Source organism: Acanthaster planci, linkage group LG18 (assembly GCF_054643075.1).
Source record: "Acanthaster planci isolate LZ-2023a linkage group LG18, COTS_SCS, whole genome shotgun sequence".
NCBI classification, from domain to species: domain Eukaryota; kingdom Metazoa; phylum Echinodermata; class Asteroidea; order Valvatida; family Acanthasteridae; genus Acanthaster; species Acanthaster planci.
Window position 1 is genome coordinate 1,571,030 of NC_141794.1, and position 22,859 is coordinate 1,593,888.

The 22,859-nt window shown below is 40.8% G+C and overlaps 2 protein-coding genes across 2 annotated transcripts; both read left to right on the forward strand.

Annotated features, from left to right (window-relative positions):
• The first annotated feature begins 549 nt into the window (after positions 1–549).
• LOC147796090 (G protein-coupled receptor 161B-like) lies at positions 550–4,016 on the forward strand. The gene has a single exon (XM_087149020.1). It carries the CDS (start codon positions 1,837–1,839, stop codon positions 2,950–2,952), a length of 1,116 nt encoding a protein of 371 aa, XP_087005146.1. The 5' UTR covers positions 550–1,836; the 3' UTR covers positions 2,953–4,016.
• A 2,111-nt stretch (positions 4,017–6,127) lies between these two features.
• Positions 6,128–22,837, forward strand: LOC110977841 (tyrosine-protein kinase STK-like). The gene is made up of 12 exons (XM_022232324.2): positions 6,128–6,341; positions 10,245–10,402; positions 11,116–11,215; positions 11,770–11,865; positions 15,252–15,355; positions 15,506–15,655; positions 15,905–16,060; positions 16,310–16,455; positions 16,972–17,085; positions 17,592–17,745; positions 18,158–18,289; positions 18,765–22,837. Exons 2-12 carry the CDS (start codon positions 10,252–10,254, stop codon positions 18,971–18,973), a joined length of 1,512 nt encoding a protein of 503 aa, XP_022088016.2. The 5' UTR covers positions 6,128–6,341; positions 10,245–10,251; the 3' UTR covers positions 18,974–22,837.
• Positions 22,838–22,859: the final 22 nt, after the last annotated feature.

Below are 22,859 nucleotides of genomic sequence, written 5' to 3' on the forward strand. Positions count from 1 at the left end.
CACATGGTCTTAGTACATCACGTCCGAAAGAAAGAAAAAGAAATTTAAAATCATTAATTCAAATAATAGGAGACCAGTGCAAAGTCCCAAGTCGATTATCTCCAAGATCAATTTGCATGTCAGTTTTATAAGAGGGAAAAATATCATACATTTATGATTTCCCTCTGGCGTTTCATTGAGGCCATGCTTTCAGAAAAAAAACATCTTCCAAGGCTCTGACTTTCTTATATACGTCACTGATAACAATGATTAACGTTTTCTCTTTAATTGGATGCCTTGGTCGGCTTTCAGTTTCGATATAAACCCCATTAATACGATTTCTGATAACACCGTAGAGAGATGTATTGTCTGTATTGTGCACTATTGGAATTCATCAAGATCCTTGGAAATGATAGGCAGTCAAAGTACTAGAGTTCGCGCGCATGTTTGAGAAGCGTGCCCGTCTTGTCAGTTACAATGATGTGTGCTGGTTCCGTCCCCCCGCGATCACGTCAAAGCCAGTGACGGCCGGGCATTCATACTGAAGCAGAATTCATAATGATAAAGTTGATCATTTTCGCTGAGTGCGGGAGAAAGTACGTTGCGTTCGTGTGTATTTCAAAGGGTGACGCATGCGTCCCCCCCGCATACACCGGATGAGTTCTGGGAATTGCTTTTACAAGCCATCATCGTCTGGTATCAAAGCACAAAGTGCCATGACTTTTGGCAGTTCATGTATACCCCTTAGTCGACAATATTTGTGAATGCTGTTGGATTTCCACAACTGTTCATCATCAGTTTTCCGAGATTTGTCCTTATCTTCTCAGTTCCGACGACCTTTCAAGTTGCTGAGAATGCGATTGAGATCTGTGGTGCTGTCCCGCCAACCACATGAGAAATGACAGTAATTTAAGTCTGTGCAGGCGCAAACAGGTAATTTTGATACAGAATGTGACAGTATACTGCATAGGCAATCGACATTGAACGGGTTGAAATATACACCATGCATACGTTACAGGAACCGGACATCAACACACTTAACCCGGATTTTCACTGCGGTTCACAGTGCTACGCTACCTCCAGTCACAGTACAGAATACTTCAGTTTTCTGGGCTAAAGTGTGGAGCCCCATGCATGCATTAGCAGACTGAGCAAGCCTCTAGTGAGTTCAACAGGCCCGCCGACAGAGCGAGCCTTTTACCCTGCCTTAGACGGTCAGTATAAGTCGCCTTTTGCACGCAATCCGCAATCAGAACTTTAAAGTGTGTTTGTTTTCTCTCAGCGGCGTCGAGAAAAACATCACTTTATCTCTCTAGAAAACCCCTTCCATATATCAAAGGTTGCAGTGCAGTTGACGAGGGCCAAGGGTAGCTCTTTAGCCGGGACGTTTGTCCTGACGAAATAATCTGGAAGGAGTTCGACAGTGTTTGCTTTTAAGGATTGCACCACACCGTTTACTTGACAACGGGTATCGCTGGATAAAGATGTGTCGAAACCTTTAAAAGGATCATGCTCTTTGAACCTGGACACTGGCTTAGCGCTCCTTCCTTGTTCGTGTTTACATCCGATAAAAGTGGATCGTCCTGACGTCATTGCCGCGGAGTGATAAATTATTCGAGGATTTTACATCACCAACACAGGTGGATGTATTTCTGGCTTGTAAACTAGACATTCATGGACACAACAACAGCACTATATATCAGATGCGCCCTCTTGGCTCTCTTAAAACTATCCGGACCTGTGGATCTAAAACATCAGCATACAAGTCTCAGCGATTAAATTATAATATCTCGATAAGGTTTGCTGTAACATTTTTCCGCAAACTGGAATATTGTAGAGCGAGAAATTGATGTCAAAATGACGATAAACGTTGATCTGTTTGATTCCCAGAATGATACAGTGGACCCTGGAGTTGGGGGCAGCGACTTGGCTTTCAGTGTTATTCAGGCGGTAGCTATCTGCATCTTCGCCCTCCTGACTGTGTGTGGAAACACTCTCATCATCCTCGGCATCATCAGGTTCCGCGTACTGCAGACCATCACCTCGGCGTTCATCCTGAATTTGGCCGTTGTGGACTTCTTGGTAGGAGTCACCCTGATGCCGGTGGCGCTGATCACCTGCATTAAGCAGGAGTGGATCCTCGGAAATGTCTTCTGCAAGATCAGCGGGGTGATCAACATGCTCTTCTCCGTGGCCAGTATCTCCACCCTGTCGGTCATCGCTATAGACCGGTACTGCGCCATCATCAGACCCTTGAAGTATGCCTCTTTCATGACCAGGCGCACCGTGGCCGTGTTCCTGGTCTGGGTCTGGGGACAGAGCCTCTTGATCGCTCTACTCCCTCTGGCCCCGTGGTCCGAATACAGATACGATTCAAGCGAACTCCTGTGCCTGATCGCTTGGGGATCCACTCACTTCTCCTTCGCAACCTTGTGCCTCTTTGTTTGCATTATCGTACCCCTTGGGATCATGTTCTTCTGCTACTACCACATCCTGAAAGTAGCACGGCACCACTCTCGGAGGGTCAACGCCCTCAAGACAATTTCAATGAATTCCTTGGCCAGTAACCACACCCTGGCAGATTCAGACGCGACAGGAGCGTCGGGCACGAGTGGCGACACGCGGCTCGCGATCGAGAGCCAATCCCACCGTTGCCACCAACCGAAGAAGCCCAAGAAGGTGTGCGGGGCCATCCACGTTGCCTCGCGGGAGAATAAATCGACGGCCATGATGATGATGGTGGTAGGGACATTTATCCTTGCCTGGTTGCCGTATATAACAGGGGCTCTCTGCAAAGTGATAGCCAGTGAGTGCTTGTGGCCGAAAAGTTATTTCACCGTCTGTGTGCTAGTGGCCATGTTGCAATCTTCGCTGAATCCTATCATATACGGCGTAATGGATCGCCGTTTTCGCGGAGCTATGAAGGCTATCGTCATGTGTTCCAAACGTGCTGCTGTTGACTGCGATGGATAACACGCATCGTTCAACAACTGCACTCTAACAACTATTCTCCATTGTAGCGGTTAGTGCGCAAATTCTCAGCAAAGAAAACTTGCATTTATTGAAGAGCAAACATGAACCACTTCGTTTTGTTTTAGTTAGTGAGACTTCAGAAACATACAGGCGTTTTCAGAACAGGTACGACAGAGCAAACCACACTCTGTTTATTTATGTACATTTATAATGTATGTTTACTTACTTTTACTTACTTTACTTTAGCAATTTTCATTCTTGAATTTCAGCAGTAACTCAAGAAGCGACAAGTATTCAGTTTCTAAGTTAACACTTTAACAAAGTTTATAATAGTGATATCGGAATAGCACGCTGTACTAAGATTGTTACAACACTTTTCATTTTATGTAAAAAAAGATGAACACATTGAGCAATAAGTTTCAATTAAATCTCATCCCAATTTTCAGAAACAGAACAGCAGCGAAAATTGTACCTGAATAAATTAAGATAAACAGGAATAGACAGTGAAATTATTCTAACATCTCCAGGCCATTGGGTCGGATTTACTTGCATATTTGCGGTCGGTGCAGCTCTTTAATGATATGATATTTTGGAACAAAATAATTATTAAACACGGGGGGGGGTATTGCCAGTTATGTAACATGTTATTTTCCATGACTACTAGAAAAATGCACCATCGTTTGAAAGAGAAAGTCATTGCATTGCAGCAACTGAATGATGACTGTAGCTCTATCTGTAAGTGTTATAATTTTGAAAGGAAAAAACCTGCCGGGAAACAGTACAACTCTAAGATGTGTAGGTACGGAAATAGCTTGTTATTCAATCGTTGTTTACTTTTCCTGGTGAAAAGCAGATGGCCTTACCAACAGAAAACAATAGATACTCGAGATGAGAGGTTTGTGTGTTTCTTTGTACAAAACTGATAATTGAGCTTGTTGTACGGGACGATCGTGACGTTGATACCCCACGGGTTCGCGCAGTAGAGATTATTGTTGGAATGAAGTGACTGAAAGTAGCGAAATTGAGTCGAATAAACTCAAAATGTATACGTTCTTCGAGGGTTAGTGTTTGGGTAACTGGACTTTTAATTCGTTTCTATTTAAAAATATTTATTTCTGTATTATGGAAAGTTATTAATATTAAGTTTGCAACATTTCCCATTGTCTGCAGCTTTGCGAGACATCTCACTATTTTTACGGCTGTTCAAAAATCAAAATGTCACTAATTTTTCCGGGTGTTAATGTAACAGCCAGACGAGGGGTGGTGTATGATCCTGTTCTGAGAACAGTGTTCTTGAGTCGTGTTCCGGCCGTTCGAACGCGAGAACAAGAAACCTGTGTCAAGAATAGGCCGCGTGAACTCGGCTGAAGAGGCAAGGTCAAGCAGCGGTCGAGGGGGGGGGGGCTACAATCACAATAATTTTACTTTTAAAATGATATTAATTTTTTACTGTCTTATTTCCAAATTCTCCTTACTGTGTACCATTCTGGCTGCGATTCCATCTTATTAACACCGTCCTTAGACAAAAAAAGCTCATCCATCTTTTGATATCTTTCAAGTTTTCCCGGACCAACTTCTTATTAAGATAGCGTTACCTAGCAACCACTTATCGTCTCATCTTGGTCTGACAGTCTCTATATAATTGACAGCCCCCGAGCCAGCTATTTAATAGAATCAAAACACTTGGCACTGGCGCGGTCTTCAGGCCAGCGGATCCAGTGGTCCGAGAAATTTGATTCGTACCGGTAAAGTTGTCGCCGTTAGTGAAACCATAATCTCTGTTTTGTCCTTTACCGTGCAAGCAAAATAAGATCCCTACACGATTAGCTACACCGTCTTCCACTAGACAAAGCCCCCCCCCCCAAGAAAAAGATCCGAGCAATGAAATCCCCCCCCCCGACAGTAATGAAATAACCACGTCAACAACCCGTCCACCAAAACATATGAGTATGAATGTTCGAAATATGTTACGAATTGTTTGTCATCGCAGACTGTTTGGACATCAGCCCTTGATGAATGGTGCAACGAACCAGAACAAACATGGCGGGGTACACACTCGGCAACGACTACGGAAATTAGACGTTTGACGAACGTACAATGCCCTCGCGTCAACAAATGATACAAGTTCCACCAAGATGACTGTCTGTATTTGAAGCTTCGACCAAGCTGATTGCAACTATTTTTAATGCGGGTGCATTAGGCTTTACATCAAAGATGATTAAGCCTGTGGCGCAAAGCAAATTGGTTTATTCAGAAAGGCAAAAAATCAAAACATCATCTGGGATTACCTGCTAATTAACTAAAGCTTAATCAACTAAAGATGTAATACTGACCGACACAAAGGGAATTTAAATAACCCTCTGCTCTGTAGCCGTCTCTCAGTCGTGCGTTACGCATTAGCATGGGGTTAAAGGTTGCCGCCTTCCGCTTATTGCCCAGAAATATTTCCCCACCATGCACTCAAAGTTCTCACTCAAAGAGCAACGCTTGGATTGTCATTGCTAATTGAATTAATAAGAATGCCTTAGAAGGTGCAGTCCACCAATTCAAGCCCCATTAAAAACAGTGTAAAAATCGGCATTGTTCAGGGCCAAAATAACATGCTTACCAACATCCCTGGCCTGAGGTTTCTGGAACACATATTCAATTATTGTCTGGTCCCTGATTTTCCGATTACTTTTCAATTTAGTATGGGTTAACCAATTACATTTTTAATTATTCTAAACAAAACCACCACCCCCGAAATGGGATTTCTCCGAAGTCTGCTTGCAGCCATTTTTTCAAGTGGCAACCCTTAACTTAGGCCCACATTTAAACCGCACGTTTTAGCCATCCTGTTCTCCGATGGAAGGCCAAGAACCAGGGAGTCGATCCTGGCAAAGCTTTACACAGTCTCACCGTTTGGGGTACCATAAAAGCTCCGTTTTCAAAAGATACTGCGGGACGCACTTTTAATGCTAATGAGCTGGCCAGAAATTCTCACTTGAGTTAGTGGACTGCATGGCCATACCTTAAGTTTAACGTGTCTTCCATCAACGCGGCATCTGGATGGGTGCAAGCGCGCCCTCTCGCCTTCTTATATCGCAATGCATTATCTTTAGCTGGTACCCGGTATTTCCAGGAATCTATACGCTGTCGAACGAAGACAACAAAACAGCTGTGCGAACCAGTGAAAAAAAAGTAACTCGGAACGCGGAAGTTGCAGCGCGAGGAGTTGGAGACAGTAGCCGGAAAGTGGAAGTGAAGTTTTCTTAAAGAGATTGAGCGGTTTTGTTTTGACATTTCTTGGTTCATTTTCCGCAAAAACTTGGTTCCAGAGGTGGAACGAATCTGGGATACATGTAACAGGGCTGTTGTCAGTGGGAACAACTGGGTCGAACTCCCCACAGGTTAGTTACGAACCACGGGGCACAAACACGACGAATCATTCATGAACATGATGAACGGATGACCATGAAGATGACGCGATATAGCATGCATTGTCATGATGGTGTATGAGAAATGCCTTTGTCGTGTATGCCGATGTTTTTATTTTAAGATGTCTTCTATCTTAAGAAGGCTTTAAATTTGCATTCAAATGATAGGTTTCCACCTCCATCATGTCATAGGCGATTAGAACGACTTGAACGAAAGTTAGGCCTATTATGTAGCCTAGACCTACTTCCTGAACAGTAAGGCACTATGTACGCGTAGGCTTTACTGATTCCTGATGTTTGATGGTTCCATACGCAACAGCATTTGAAAGGGGTTCATTACATTTAGCACCCTGTTCCTATTATAAGTGTGATAAGGGAACAAATTCTACATCTGCATTAGTGTGGTTCCCTGATCATAGATTTCCCTGATGTCTCTTTAATTAATAATTTTAACAAGAGTAGTTGGAATTATTGGGTCTGGTATCCAAAGCAACATAAACACTTGTTACGCTGTGCCTATTTTTGTCACGTGACGTACGGCCACAGAATGCGAGGCACGTATGATACACGGATCGTCGAGGGTAGGAAAAAGCTCATTTTTTGTAATAATGTCGGTTACCCTTGAGAACATGCACACATGCCCAGTACTTTTATGTACGTTACCTATTATTATGGGCTTTTTAGGGGAAGATGTGATCAAAAAAAGTAAATGGTGGTTTTCTCCGTCTCGTATGGAACCAACAAATGCCAGGGATCAGCAAGGCCTACAGAGTAGTGCCTTACTGTTCAGGACGTAGTCTAGGTTACCGGTATATTGATAGAGAGGCCTATGCATAGAATAGCCTAGGTTAAATGTGGCCCACTCTGTGAAAATGAGTCTTAAGTTGCCAGAGCCACTTTGGAGTTTTCATTTGTATTGGAAAGAGCAAATTGAGTTTTTGTTTTATCACTCAGTTTGGCATCCTGATGAAAGTGGATACTCCATGGTGAAAAAAGCTGTGGGTTCCTATCGGTTTTCACTGCGCAAAATTATTCTAAAGGACTTTTTACTCCAAAGTGGCTCTGGCGACTTAAGACTCATTTTCACAGACTGGGTCACAAATACTTGTGACCTTTTAGGCATCTTCACCTGTTCACTCGGTTTATGCATACATGTACATGCACACAGTGAAATACATGTACATGTAACAAATAATTCCAAATATCTGTATCCACGTACAATGTGGAGCTGGCATGACTGGAATTTGTGGGAAAGGGAGTGAACCAAAATTTCCCCAATCCTGGGGAGGCTCTCAGCACCCTCCCCCGCGGTTGTAATGATGGATTTGAACTGATAATGAAAATGTGCAAAGTAATTAATGATAATGCATGTGACAACCACATGTTTCAGTTTTCTTCTTTAATGCAAATTTATCTAATCAAACATGTACCACAGGTAAGATGAACAAATGAAATCAAGGTACAGTGTACATGTAAGGATATTTCGGTCTTTGTCTGAAATTGGCATTTCTGTGAATGTTGCCATGTCATTTTGTGGGTCGAATAAATATTTTTGGCAAAAAGTTTTACTGCAGATTCAAAGTTTTTAAAGTCACTTAAAGTCCGCAGAATTCAAAAATTTTTCATTCATGGTACAAGCACCCCTTTGTTATTAATCAAGGTAAAAACGATGGTCACACAAAGATTTAAGAAATAGCATATCAGGAATAGCGCCACCAACGTCTGGGTCCATGAACCTAGCTATTATGATTCAGACTTGAGATTTTATCAAAGACCAAACTCCAATGATGCTGATGTTTCTCATATTGTATCCAATTCGAAAGAGCCAAGTCTAATAAAAAGTGGCACATCAGTTTCTTCCTGGCAGTACACATCTTTGTGTTAATAAAACACAGTTTTTTGTACCCATTTTTCCTGCTAGTCCAGTCGGGTATTGTAAAAATGGACGTGTCATCAGGACTCATTAGCATCTAATGAATATTGATTTCTGTGATGTATTACCGTGGGGAGGAAATACCACAGTGCGTGTGCTTTAGGCATGCAAAGCACACTTAGCTGCTGACGACAGCACGAACTTGTTGTAAAATGTTTAAATCCACCAATGACGCACGATTTCGGCATTATTGTAAATCATGAAGAAAGGCGCACAACCTACATGTACTAGACGGAAAAGAGATAATGCAAATGCGGCACAGTAGACCCGGCACACAGATCGATCCCCGGTACACGGTACACACACACGTACATGTATGAAGCTCCATGTTCACGTGTACATGTACATTTGTAGCGGAACCAGTTGTGCCATGGATACCAGTTTCAGTGTTTTCTCCAGTATTATATCATACAAATTTTGTTTCTCCACAGCATCGTTAATGGTCGGATTGTGGAAATTTTTCATAAAACTCAAAGGCAACGTTCAAAAGATTCGGCAAAATTACAAAAAGTACAGATGAGATGAAATACAGACATGATTTGGTAATGAATGTGTAATTTATTACACATGAAACACAATCATAGTTTATTTCAAAAACTTTTAAAACCATTGGAGTTGCTCCTTTAAAGCTTTTTCAAAATTTGTGGCTGCACCTTCGAATTTCAATTTTTTTCCTCACTCCAAAAGTCCCAGTATGACCAAGTTGCTAGTAGTACATTTACATGTAGGCTTACATGTACATGCGCATACATACACCGTAGAAGCTATCTTCCTTTCAATATTTCAATATGTTTTAAATTTACATCAATTGGGCAAGATTTCTAAGTACGGACATCACTGATTTCCTCTTGCAGTGGTTTACAAGCCATCAGTACATGATAACGTCCCAGAAAGTCAAATTTAGCAAGGAAAGTATCGAAGCATTTACTTAGAAAACAATCTAGAATTTTTCAGGCCAGTCCCATAGGTATGTGCACAGGGTGTCAATTGATGTCCATGTATGGAAATCTTTCCATGAATTGAATTACCGGTAACTGCAGGATATTTTGCACTTTTCTGTTTGTTATCTGTAATTGTGATCACGTAATTAGTCACAAGCTTTCGTGGTGGAAAAATTATAGCCTACTGGTACATTATACAATTTAAAGTCATTGTTAGTCCTGAACATATCAAAGTACTCACTGTACTGTGTATGTTCAGTTGCTGTGCTGGCCATAAAGAGAAAGTAAGTCGGCTCCGGTTTAGGGTCAGATATCCACTGCTAATAAAGCAAAGAAAGAAGTTTTTATGTCTAGACATGCTGAGCATGCTGCAAGAATATTACCCATAACTTCTCCAACTTCACATTGGTATACATGTGTAGACAGACGCTGTGCTGAAGTTTATGGAGGAATCTGCATGATTGTGCCTCTCATACTAATGATCTGCCAATCCTAACATACCATCAGTTATTCACCCTTTTTAGTTTCAGAGCTGTTGAAAACTGTTTTGAAAAGGGGATATAAAGCTGGACATTTCATCCGTGATTGCCTTTTAGCACACACCCACAGAGCACACCTGTCATCTACAAATCTTTCTTTAACGTGAACTACATGTAGTAAGAAGGGAAAGTCATTTTGTTGGAGAGAACTTCATACATGTACAAGGATGGCTCTAATTTTTCCCTACAGATACTTATTAGCCATCTGAAAGTAATAATGATCTAAAAAAATCAAATTTAGCAGGGAAAATATTGAGGTACACGTATTCATGTAGAAAACATAAGTTTCACTTGTAAAACCAGTCGCATAGGATTTGTACATACATGTACATGTATATGGTGTCAAGTGGCGTCCATATGGAACTCTTCCATTTTGTTGTGTTTGTACAATGATCTCTTTGTTTTCCGCTTTACCTGCATTCAGTCCTGTGAGTTTTGTATCTACATCTACGTATGCATACAGATTAACAATGGGAGGAGTGTTTGACAAATGTCAAAAGGGGGTCAACTACCAGGCACGACACCCTACTCGTGCCAATGGTGCCGATAACACCAACAGATACAATCGGTCCCCACGATCGCTTGCACCACCTGCTGTCCTTCCTCGACCACAAGATGATGGTAGGTTCCCCTTTATTGTTGTTGTCATTTTTGTTCTCCTTGTAAAGAAAATTGTGAGGTTGGTTAAACTAAATGTTTTTAGCTTCATTCTTGAATTTCTGCCATACAGGATTTTAATCTTTCTTTTTTTTCTCTGAAAGTGTGGTTTTTATGCCAACGAAACACATTTTGTGGGCTGTACATGTATGCGCTCTTGTCATATCTCTGTCTTGAATACTGTGTTTTCATTGGCCCAGAACGATCACATGACAGGGCGATGTACTGGCACTCTCATAATACCACTTCACACTCACCGTTAGACAGCAGCCAGCTTTATATGATATCTTGCGCATATGGGCACGTGGGTAGGCATGCACGCATCCTGGGCATTCTGCAGATTAATGCAGAGATCGCCAACTGCCAGTGTTCAACAATTTCTTCACCACCTGTAATTTCCCTTGAAAAATCAGTGCAAACATCAAAACAAAGACATACGCATTTGGCAAAATAATTGTTAACTGCCACGATGTGGGATATGACGTTGTGAAAAACCCCAGGGATGATACAGCCAGAGCCTGTTATATACCTGTGCTGCCAGTACATTGTATGTGAAAAAAAAAATACCAGCTTTCCTTTAAGGTAAATAAAAAATATGTGTTTGGAAACAACAGAGCTCTGAGTTTCTCCTGTGAATTTGTACCAGCATTGTGATGTGTATTGTATTTCACTTGCAGGCCAGAGAGACATTTACATGGCGCTCTACAAATATGAGGCCCGCACGGAGGGGGATCTGTCCTTTGATCGAGGGGAGAAACTCAAAATACTCGATTACAGGTGACTACCCTGAGTTTTTAACTGATACGTGTATTTGCAAACAAACACCTGTTTTGAATCCAAAAAGTACCGGAGGTAATATGTTTTATTGTTGCTCATAGTTTTGCAACTGTCTGACGTCACACGTACCTGGTAGGTTTGACCTTTAAGTTGTGTAACAATCACATTGTAACTGAGTATCAGTACATGTTGAAGGAAGAACATGAATTGCCTGTCTTATTTACACACTAGGTTTTTCAAAAAACGGAAGATTTATTTCTTATATTAAGGTTTCTTTTCAAGAGGAGTTGGATGAATTTTGCTATCCCGAGCAAGCATTTCAAACAAGCATGTTTCTTATTTACATGTACATGTAATTCTCATTGATTCCTCCAGTTAAAGTGAACTTTCAATTCTTTTCTTCACATTTTTACCATTTACAATGCTTATCATCGATGCAAGTGTCAAAGAGAGATTTCCAGATCTAATCCCAATCTTGCGTTTCGGGCTTGCAAGTCCTTTTAATGCCCGTAAGACCGCTAATGCTTATATTCGTCATCTTGTTCTATCGTCAGTGGGGACTGGTGGCTGGCAAAGTCCCTGGTAACACACAACGAGGGTTACATTCCGAGTAACTTTGTGGCCCAGGTCAAGAGCTTGGAAGCAGAAGAGTAAGTCATTGTCAAATTAGAAAAAAAAAAATCCTCCACCCTGGATTTTGAGAAGTTGATTTTCATAACACTATTTTGTAAAAAGAGAGTACTATATAGCAAAAGTTAACCGTACTTGTATTTAACCACTTGTCCCCCGATGACATGTAAACACACACATATTTCCTGATTTGTTCCACGGAGGACGTGTACACTCGTTTGAGAATTCCTTTTTCATTTCTATGGTTAAATTATTAACAAGTTGTGCTTGCTTGGGCCAGAAATAAATTGCAAGGTAGAAGAATTTGTGAAAAATGAACCAGCCCCGGGGAGCTTTTTCTGGGAGGATAACCCAACATTAGCTGGTTAAATACTGTACTGTACCAAGCTCATAGTGCTCAAGTCAGCCCAAGACATCATCAGTATCCAAGGATCATTTTGACACTGACACGTCCCTGTTTCTGCTTGTACATGTACGTATCAGAGGCCGTATTTCCACTGCGTGCAGTGAAAGGAAATGTGGGACTTGTCCGCCCCAGTTAAAAATATTTATGTAAAAAAAGGGGGATTGTAAATTTTAAGTGAGCAAAAAACGCCTCTCCACATTTGTTTTTGCCTGTCCTCCAGGACAGGTGGCTAGATAATTAATGCTGTTATCTTGAGCTTTGTCTTCAGTTCTGTGCATCCTAAAAACACTCAGAGTCTGTGTTTTTGCGTAGAGCATATTGAATTTCCCACATGTAGGTACATGACATGTATACGTACACGATGCATACATGTACATGCATGCACCTGCACCTTTTTGCTGCGTGAGTGTTCCTACATTCATCTTTTGCCATCACTGGGCTATACACTTCTGACCTTTTCTCTCTGAAATTTCTGTCCTTTGTTCCCTGTCTGAATTGGAAATCCATGTAGGCATTCAGTATAGAAATGCTGAAATTGTGGATTTCCCCCTGCCGTTAAGACATGGACTTGTAGTCGATAAATGGAATTCTCTTTGTACACTGTTTACTTTGTGCATTGAATTGCAAAGCCTTTTACTGTATGTCATGTGCTTATAAGCAGCATTGCAGAAAGATGGCTTGGTTTATAAATATGTCAGGCCTACTGAAAGAACATGTAGCGCTGCATGTATGTCAGGTGTATGAAAAGTGAAACTACACAATGCTGTCTAAACTTTACAGAAATTGGTGCTTTGATACACGTAGATGTTTGCCTCCACTGTGTATATTTTCATAAGTTCGTTCTTTTTTTTCTTTCTTTTTTCTTTGGCAATGGGAAAGAGAGATTTTCGATAGAGGAATCAATGCAAACTGTTCGTAATTATTTTTTTTACAGTTAGAGAGTATTTATTTTTAGGAAAAAAAAACTTGCATGCGTTCATGTGCTGGTACATTCTTGAGTTTCCATACGAAGAGTTGAATCTTGATGAAGTTGATGTTTGGTGCAGCTTTTAAAAATGTAGAAGCTAGTGCTGCCTGTAGTTGGTGTGGACTTGAGGCAATGATGTGTAAGGTGGCAAACGTACATGTTTTTCATCAGGAAAAAAGGTCTTACTGTTAAAAGTAAATGATCTAAAACTTGCAAATTCTCTGTCAAAAAAGCAGTGGTTGAGATTGCTTGCTGGAGTCAAGAAAAGTGCCAGTCTGAATCCTACAAAATCCTACGACTGAAGATTACAGCTGCAAATACCTTTGGAACTGAAGCCGTACATTTATATTCAGCTTTCAAAGAAACAAGATCCAATAATTTAGTGAACTTTTGGGTGATATTACGTCCCACGTGGAGATTGGAGTTACTTCGTCAGAAAGACAAATGTCTACCACACCCTGTTTTGGGTACACATTCATTAGTTCTTGAATTAAGTTCTAAGCATGCCTTTTTTTTCTGAGATAAACTCCGCCTTTGTACAATCCAGTGAAGCTGCAGGTCAAGAGTCAACAACCATTGTCAAATGCATCCATCGAACATTGTCAATTTGTCATCATTAGGGAGAGCCAATTTCCTCTCGTTTGCCAACAAGACCCATCGCTCTCCTCCCATGGCTTTTAGTTGCCCCAGTAATGTCATGCAGGAGGCTCAAAACCCCAATCAGAGTCTGGCTAATTACCGACTGTTGGATGGGGATTTGGTGTTCACTGATGCATCACCATTCAAGGCGCAGTGTTCAAAGGTTCTCTTTGGTAATCATGGTTGCCATTCTTGTTACCATGGTTACTGGCAGGGTTGCTTTGTTGTTTTGCCCTCATGCTCATTGTTCCTTTCTTTAACCCTAGCCGCCAAGCATATTGTGTGGCTTACAAAACTCAGTACTACAAAATACTAAGTAATAGTCTGAGCCTGAAGGACCTAGCGCTACAGATTACTACTTCTGGCTAGGTTACTTCCATTGTTACTTGTACAGAGAACAATGAAGCCATGCATTCATAGTGCCACAGCACGGTATGGTACATTGTCTTATCTACATGTATTTTGTCTTATGGCATCAGAGAACATTAAGGTCATGACCTCTTACAAGCGACAGGACTGAATACTACATTTTACTACAACTATTATGTAGGGTTAGGGTTAATCAAGATTCACATGTACCTCTACTATCACTGCATACATGTATCTGCTATATTTGAAGCTTTAAATAACACATAAAATCCCCAGAGAGGTTTAAAGGTTTAAAGATGTACTCTCTCATTGGTCTTGACTTGAAGGAACTGACCTCATGAAAGGCAGGGCAACTGACTCCACCACTGTTGAGGACAAGATTAAAGTTCCTGTCAGACTTCAAAAGTAGCCGGGTTATTACTTAAAGAGCACCGGGCTCGATTGATGGCGCTATTTGAAAAATGTTAAAAGGCCCCTTGATTAAACCCACAAGATAGCCTTTTTTTTTAAAAAGGCTTTTTTATGTATTAATTAACTCCTGAAATTGTTTGATTGTTTGTTGATGAGCAATACAGTGCCGTGAAAGAATAAAGAAACATATTCTTGTAGATTGTTCACACACACAAAAAATTTTCTTCAGTCTCCACACTAATTGACAAGGCCTTTTTTCCCCACTGAAATTAATTTTGATGCAAAACATTTGATGAATGTGCCGTCAGTGTAAAACTGGCAGGTTGAAATGACAGTGACTAGATGTATTTCACATGAGCAAAACGTACCGGTCCACTTATGATGCTTCCAGGAAATGAATACCGTACATTCATGGATGTGTTTTAGTGTGACATGAAATGAACAAGGTCATACAGATTACATTTTCACGTATTGATTTAAGGCATTTCCAAACAGCTTTCAACTTTACCAGAAACTGATACCATTTCATCTCCCCTAGGCTGAGTTTTCTTATGCCGGCTTTGTTTGCAAATAACAGACATTTCTGTCCTTTCCCTTTCTCTGTATATCCCCAGCTGGTTTTTCCGCGACTGCACGCGAAGCGATGCCGCAAATCGTCTGATGGTGCCTAGCCTGGTGCCAGGAACATTTCTGATCCGTGAAAGCGAAACCAAGCCTGGTACTGTATGGATTCAACGGGATTATTTGACTCACAGATCACTTTCAATGCATCATTGCATGAGTGCTGCACTAAATTTTGGGTCATACTGCGCATGTAAAGTGCAATTTCTCTAAAGTAACTAGGACTTTTTTTTTCTGTGTTTGGCAGGAACATATGCCTTGTCAGTCAGAGACGAAAGCAGCGGATTTCCCAACGTCAAAAATTACCGCATTAATAAATCAACCGATGGAGAATTTTACATTTCAGCCCACAAGAAATTCCCCACCTTACAAGATGTGGTAGAATTCTACAGAGGAGGTACGTTCATGGACAATGTTTGGTGCAATACGCCATTTTACTTGTAGGACAAAACTCAGAGTGGTAATTTGAAGAGTGCGTTGTGGAAGAAATGCAAACCAGCTTTATGTGTGTGTGAAATGTGTGAATTGCATATATGCACATGCAGCAAAAGTGACAAGGAAACTGTCACGGTGCAATACGTAAATTCTTGTATTTTCACCACTTTTCGCCTTTCAAAATTTGTCAACCTTTCTTCGGTATCTGCAGGTGACAACGCTGGTCTGTGTTGTCGGCTTACCGATTCGTGTCCGAAGGAAAGTCCCACCACGAAAACGTTAGGCAGAGACATCTGGGAGATCGACCGCAGCTCAATGGTGTTGGTGTCAAAGTTGGGTTCTGGCCAGTTTGGCGAAGTGTGGAAAGGTGGGTAGTGTGTCCCATAGTTGTCATTCAGTTAAAAAAAACACTCGACACCTGAGCAATTTTGACCTGGTTCCTTGATTGTTAACAGTCTGAATTTTGCTCTTGATTTAAGTTATGCCCTCAGTGAGGAATACTCTCTGTTGGAAATGTTGAGCCAATACTTGCAGTGAACTGCCAAAAACGTTCAGCTGTCCTGAAGGACGGATAATAGCAGAGTGCCTTGATTTCTTTTCTTTTCTTTTTTTGCAGCAATTTGGAACAGCAAAACGCCAGTTGCTGTCAAGACACTAAAAGAAGGAACGATGTCTCCCGAGGCGTTCCTAGCAGAAGCCAACATCATGAAGGAGATGAGACACGCCAAACTAGTCAACCTTTATGGCATATGCTCGGAGAAGGTAAATATGCAACTGTGAAAGTGAGATGTTCCGCAGAAAAAATACTCCTTAGGTTAAGAGCAGTTTAATGTCTAGACTATTGTCATGTATGCCGCAGACTTTACTTTCATTTTAAAGACTTCAACCACTTGACGCTGGATGACATTTTAACACACACAATTTTCCTTATTTTTTCCACTGAAAAAAGTGTACACTTGTTTAAGACTTTTTTTTCATTTCCGTGATTAACGTATTATTTGTCATGCTTGGTTAAGTCATAATTAAGGGCAGGAAAATAACCCGCCCCGGGCATCTTTTTCAGGTAAGAAAATCCGACGTTAACTGGTTAAAGTACAGTATTTCAAACATTTGACCTCGTGACTGACCAAGCAACAGCAAACATATGGCCAAACAATGTCCCCTAACAGCAGTGTCCAGGACTCGGACTCGAGGCTTGAAATTCTGGACTCGGACTCAGATCCAACATTTGTGACTCGACTACAACACTGCCTAATAGCCACACTTCTCACCTCTCAGGAACCCATCTACATCGTCACAGAGCTCATGAAGAACGGAGCGCTTCTTACATACCTCCGAGAAGGGGACGGGAAATATCTCAGCTTGCGTGTCCTCGTTGACATGACTGCCCAGGTGCGAGTCTCCACCCCCTTTGAAATTTAGGATCAATTAATGTCCTCAATTGGTCAAGTCCTCATCAATAGGTGTAATTCAGCTTCTCTTGCTGCTGAAGACCAAAATATTTTGATATATTTCTGACATGTTACACGTTAAGAAGTAGCCTTATCTTTGAAAAACAAATGTTAAGAACCCTCCTCAAAGTTTAGTTTATAATTTACGGGAAGCCCAAGGTACTGTATTACTGAGTTTTGAAGTTTAGTCATGAACTGTCTCTAGAGGTCGTGATTTATTTGTCTTGCTCCGTTCAGTTCACTTTTTTGTATCCACTTATTCAACACTTCAAGAAGAAACGTAATTTGCATATTGCTGAATAACAGATTAGCAGAGTTCTCGAAAAAAAGCAGTTTGACATTAAATTGTTGAATAACTTGGTCCGTCCAGCACTTGAGCTTAATGTCATTGCTTACTGGTTCACATCTGGCCTGAGTACATTGCCGTCATCTTGTTTTTGAACCCAGATTGCCCAAGGGATGAGTTTCCTGGAGAATCGCGGCTACGTCCATCGGGACCTAGCCGCCCGCAACATCCTGGTGGGAGAGAACAACCTGGTCAAGATAGCCGACTTTGGTTTGGCCAAACTTGTACTAGATGAGAACTACGTAGCAAGAAAAGGTAGAAGGACTATGGTTGGGGTCTTAGCTACCGGTGACATGTCTGTTGGGGGAAAGACGCACATTCCTCTGAAGATTACAGATAATATTACGGTCTTAACTTTCATGCATGGAATTTGTATATCTCTCTTGTGTTCGTCGAAGATAATGCAGTCTCCATTGAAGTTTCTGCTGTACCACTAGGATAGGCATTATGGATTGACTTCAGCCACCATGCTTGTGGAACTTATAGCAATTTGGCCCAGGACTCTTTACAAATGCTGTGAATATTCAACTTCCATTTGCCAAGCCTTTGTTCCTGGGTTCCATTTATTACTCCAATACACCGTAGTTATTGTGTTCTTTAAAATGCTTCTGTTCTCAATTTTTGAAATGTTTTTTTTTTTCTATGCATCTTGATCTCCTCTCTTAAGGAAACAAGTTTCCAGTCAAGTGGACAGCCCCAGAGGCTGCCCTCTATGGCACTTACAGCATCAAATCAGATGTGTGGTCGTTTGCCGTGCTGGTCGCAGAGGTCGTCACCAAGGGGATGATGCCTTATCCAGGTGAGGAGGCCACCATGGAAATACAATTTTTTTTTCTCCCGAATTTCTTTTGTTGAACAAGGTGTTTGGCAGTGGCATCAATTCTTTCATAAATTGATTTTGACTGATGATGGAAACATTTCCCAAAGAGATTTTGACAGCTTTTTTTCCGTGATGGAGTCTTTGGCAGGGCTACTTGAGGGCAGTGATTGCAAATCCACTAACAACTTTGTTGATACATACTAAAAATTTACCACAATTCCCTTCCAAATTCTTGTGACAAGACCATTCGTGAGGAACAGGGCAAACAATGACAGAAGAATGTTTCTGTCAGAGCTCCTTTGAGTACCTGAGGTAGCTCAAGATCAGATGATTTCTGATGAACTTTCAGAGGACTTAAGATAAGCTCGGCTACGACACTTGTTTAATGCTGTAATTTCCTATTTAAGACAGTTGATTGTTGGAAAAATAAATGTTGTCGTTCGAAAAATTGCAGGACTGACCAATGCAGAGGTGCTTGACCAGGTCCAGCGCGGCTACCGAATGACCAAACCCCAACACTGCCCGGACTCCCTGTACAGAATAATGCGCAAATGCTGGCTGGAGGTACCCCAAGACCGACCCACCTTTGAGTTCCTCTACAATTACCTGGACGATTACTTTGTCTCACAGGAACCGGAGTATAAAGACCCCGAAGGATTCTAAAGGTTGGCCGGTCATAGTCTTTCCGGTTTTCATGACTGTGCACACAGATGGCCTGTGTTAAAGGTGCCTTTATTTATTGATCTCAAGCCAAACATTTAAGACTTGCACTTGTCGGCTAATGGAATCTGCGTTGCTTCTGGTTAGGTAGAGTGGTACTTTGATGTTGCGAGTGCCACTGTTTTTAACATTGGCTGCTTTGAAACAAGATGAAAAATGTCAAGATCAAGTTTACAGTGACTTCCTAATTGTTACTTGGCAATGAAACAAAAGTTTAAACTGACTACACAGTGTAACCACGATGTATGATCAGGTTTGTAATTGAACGGAATTGGTAGATTAGCTTCAGCACTGACAGTGAGTTTCCAGTACAGCCAATCACTGTGTAAGTCTCCACTACTGTAAGATATATAAACTTGCCTGCTTTTGAGAATGGGGAGGTGGCTCTTAAAACACAGGTTGTGGGCAGTCTGGTCTCAATGGGACTGTAGCATATGGCTTTCCTAAAAGCAGAAATGTCACGAGCCAGCCAATCTTGGTCTAGGAAACTTACTCTAGGGTTTTGCAAGATGGCAGCTGATGGCTGGCGATACATGTAACAGAATTTAGCAGCAAATGACAGAATTATTAGCTTCCCACAAACTGCACTCTCAATTGGCCAAAATTAAGACAGATAACTGGAGAAGCGATAAACTTTGATGGAAACGTGCTGTTTTTCGAGGAGATATCAAAATGAGCGGCTGCTTGAAAAATGTATTCCAGGTACAGTCCTGGTGGACATGAACTTATGTACTGTAAATGCATTAACAAGTTTTCAAAAACCAACAAAGCTTTGTTCAAACCAGTGTACAGTGAATATAGGTCACTTTTGTACAGACAAACAGCTTTAAAGTTTGCAACTTGGGGACAAATACAGTGAATACTGTGCATTTTTGGTGGATTGGTTGCTATCAATTTGTGCATGTTGATGCAGTGATAATCTGCTCCAAGCGGAACAAAAGAGGGTGTTTTTTTTTTTGGCACTTACCACATAGACGCGCCGTGAACCGTTCAAGTATATATGCGCGTTTGACGCGGAGCACACTGAGTACGCGTAACTAATTTACTCCGGCATGTATGGTCGTTGCGTACAGAACGTGTACAAGAACCCACTTGTAAACACCTGTCTTTCTTTTTGCCGATTGGGGGTGCACTTCAGCCCGGGGCCGATCATGAGCTAGACTTTAAACAAAAGTCCAACCTGGGGCTTGACAACTCGTTGAAGGATGAAACAATTAATATTTGAAGCTCCTCAAGTCTTGGAAGTAATTTGTGGACTTGACGATGACAAAAAGTACTTTTCTGCTTCTTGTTGATGAAGGGTGAGGTCAGAACTCACCGACCTTCCATTTTCGCTTGAAGACAATTTTTAGTAGCAGAGGTTTTCCTGTTGGAAAATGCCAAGTTATTCCAGAAATAAGATGAGTAATAGAAATAATGTTATTCACACTAAAATGCTCCACTATGCTTTTGCCGACATATTTTGATCTTACTGTTTCATCTGTCATTTTATATATCAGATATTTGTTTTATATTCAGTGAAAAATATCATGTATATTTATAATAATTAATTGAAATTGATGAATCTTTCAAGACTGTACTTGTAGATCAAGAGCATTTTTTTTTTAAATTGTGATCTGTCATTGGCAAACGGACAAATGCTACAGTTGGAATGTGTATATTGGCCGATGATCTGAAGCACAGCTCACTGGTGGCTATGTCCAAGATTGGTTTTTTTTTTGGATCATGTAACAACTTGCATTTTTCCTGCTACGGAACTCTGTATAATGAAACCCTGAGTAAATATAAAAGATATGTACATGTATATGAATTGTAAATAGAACTACTGTAAAATGGTGTATTTGATTACTTGATTTGCGAGGTACATACAATGTATAGGAGTATTATTCAGACCGTTACTTTTTGGTATATAATGGTACATCTGAGCATGTATTTATTGCTTTTCTTGGTGAAATGAACATTTGTTCATTTTTTTGTTATCCTTTCTAATTGTCATCCTTCAAAAGTACTCTAAATATTTTCCAGGAATTGTTCAGTACTTTTTCATGATGTACTATTAACTTTGTGCATGTACGCAGGATACCCGACAGCTGTGGAATATTTTTCAGAGAGCATTTTGGACTGGACTGCCGTTCAAGTTTTGTGGTTGATTAGTTTGGTGAGAAAAGGACTGGGGGAAAAAAATGTCCTATATTACTTGGATAAGAATGAAAACTGAACATTGCAAATTTTGTTTTCTTTCAATCGTATGCATAACCCTTGCAAGAAATTTTGAATATAGGTGTATCATCATTTATGGCAAGATCTTTGTAATGTGTATATACCACTTAAATTGAACTTAGTTCAATACAGTGTACACAGACTTTGACATTGTATTTCTAATATTTATCGCCAAAGTTTGAGTCGTAAGAGAAATGGTCTTGCTCTGTTAAGCACCCAGTAGTATTAAAGTTGTCTCGTGAAATTCTCTACTTCAGTTGAAGTGGTCCAGACCTGTCTACTTCTCGTGTTCTAGTCAACTGTTGGAGAATGCTGACAAATTTTCTAAGTATGAATCTAATCTTTATATATAAGAAACGAACATCTGTAGTTGGGGGACCCAAGTGGCTCAACAGGTTAGCTTGCTGCCTGGTGGAACCACCCTGGTGGGACGAGAACCCTCCAGAAGCAGGTTCAATCCCCAGCAGGGTAACAAGCTAGCTAAACAAGCTAGCGTGAAAAAGAGTTTTGCTTTTAATTTTTTTTTATTTAAGACTGAGTAAAAGAAAAGCCCCTACTTCACTGGGATTTGAACTCAGGACCTGTCAGTCCAGAGTTCAGAGTCCTAACCACTGGACCACTTGATTTTCTTAGTAACATATGCTCGGACCATATATTTATCTTTAAGATTGAAAGGTATGGATCTTAAAAATTGTATGAAAAAGGAACTGGTTGGGATTTGAACCCAGGACCTCTCAGTCCAGAGTTCAGAGTCCTAACCACTGGACCACTTGATTTTCTTAGTAACGTATGCTCGGACCATATACTTATCTTACAGATTGAAAGGTATGGATCTTAAAAATTGTATGAAAAAGGAACAGTTGGGATTTAAACCCAGGACCTCTCAGTCCAGAGTTCAGAGTCCTAACCACAGGACCACTTGATTTTCTTCGTAACATATGCTCGGACCATATACTTATCTTACAGATTGAAAGGTATGGATCTTAAAAATTGTATGAAAAAGGAACAGTTGGGATTTGAACCCAGGACCTCTCAGTCCAGAGTTCAGAGTCCTAACCATTGGACCACTTGATTTTCTTAGTTACATATGCTCTGACCATATACTTATCTTACAGATTGAAAGGTATGGATCTTAAAAATGTTATGAAAAAGGAACTGTTGGGATTTGAACCCAGGACCTCTTAGTCCAGAGTTCAGAGTCCTAACCACTGGACCACTTGATTTTCTTAGTAACATATGCTCGGACCATATACTTATCTTACAGATTGAAAAGTATGGATCTTAAAAATTGTATGAAGAAGGAACTGGTTGGGATTTGAACCCAGGACCTCTCAGTCCAGAGGCCTAACCACTGGACCACTTTTATTCATGTTAGAAAAAGAGAGGAAAATTAGAGGTGCAGCAGTACAGTTCTTCTTCGTGGATCAGTGTCCTGATGAAACACATCAGTAAAAACTGTTTTTATGAATTTGTATATACATGTATGTCGCATGTGTTTCAGATCAATTTGATGACCAATTGCATGTGAAAAAAGCATGTGAAAATTTCAAATACTGCAGCATTAAAATGCCTGTTTTTCCTGTTAAACCATATTGACCTATTCCTCATT

Coding starts and splice junctions, on each gene's coding strand:
- LOC110977841 (XM_022232324.2), top strand. CDS start 10,252: ATGGGAGGAGTGTTTGACAAATGTCAAAAGGGGGTCAACTACCAGGCA. Junction 16,061..16,309: donor GTTTGGCGAAGTGTGGAAAG/GTGGGTAGTGTG, acceptor CTTTTTTTGCAG/CAATTTGGAACAGCAAAACG. Junction 16,456..16,971: donor ATGGCATATGCTCGGAGAAG/GTAAATATGCAA, acceptor CTCACCTCTCAG/GAACCCATCTACATCGTCAC.
- LOC147796090 (XM_087149020.1), top strand. CDS start 1,837: ATGACGATAAACGTTGATCTGTTTGATTCCCAGAATGATACAGTGGAC.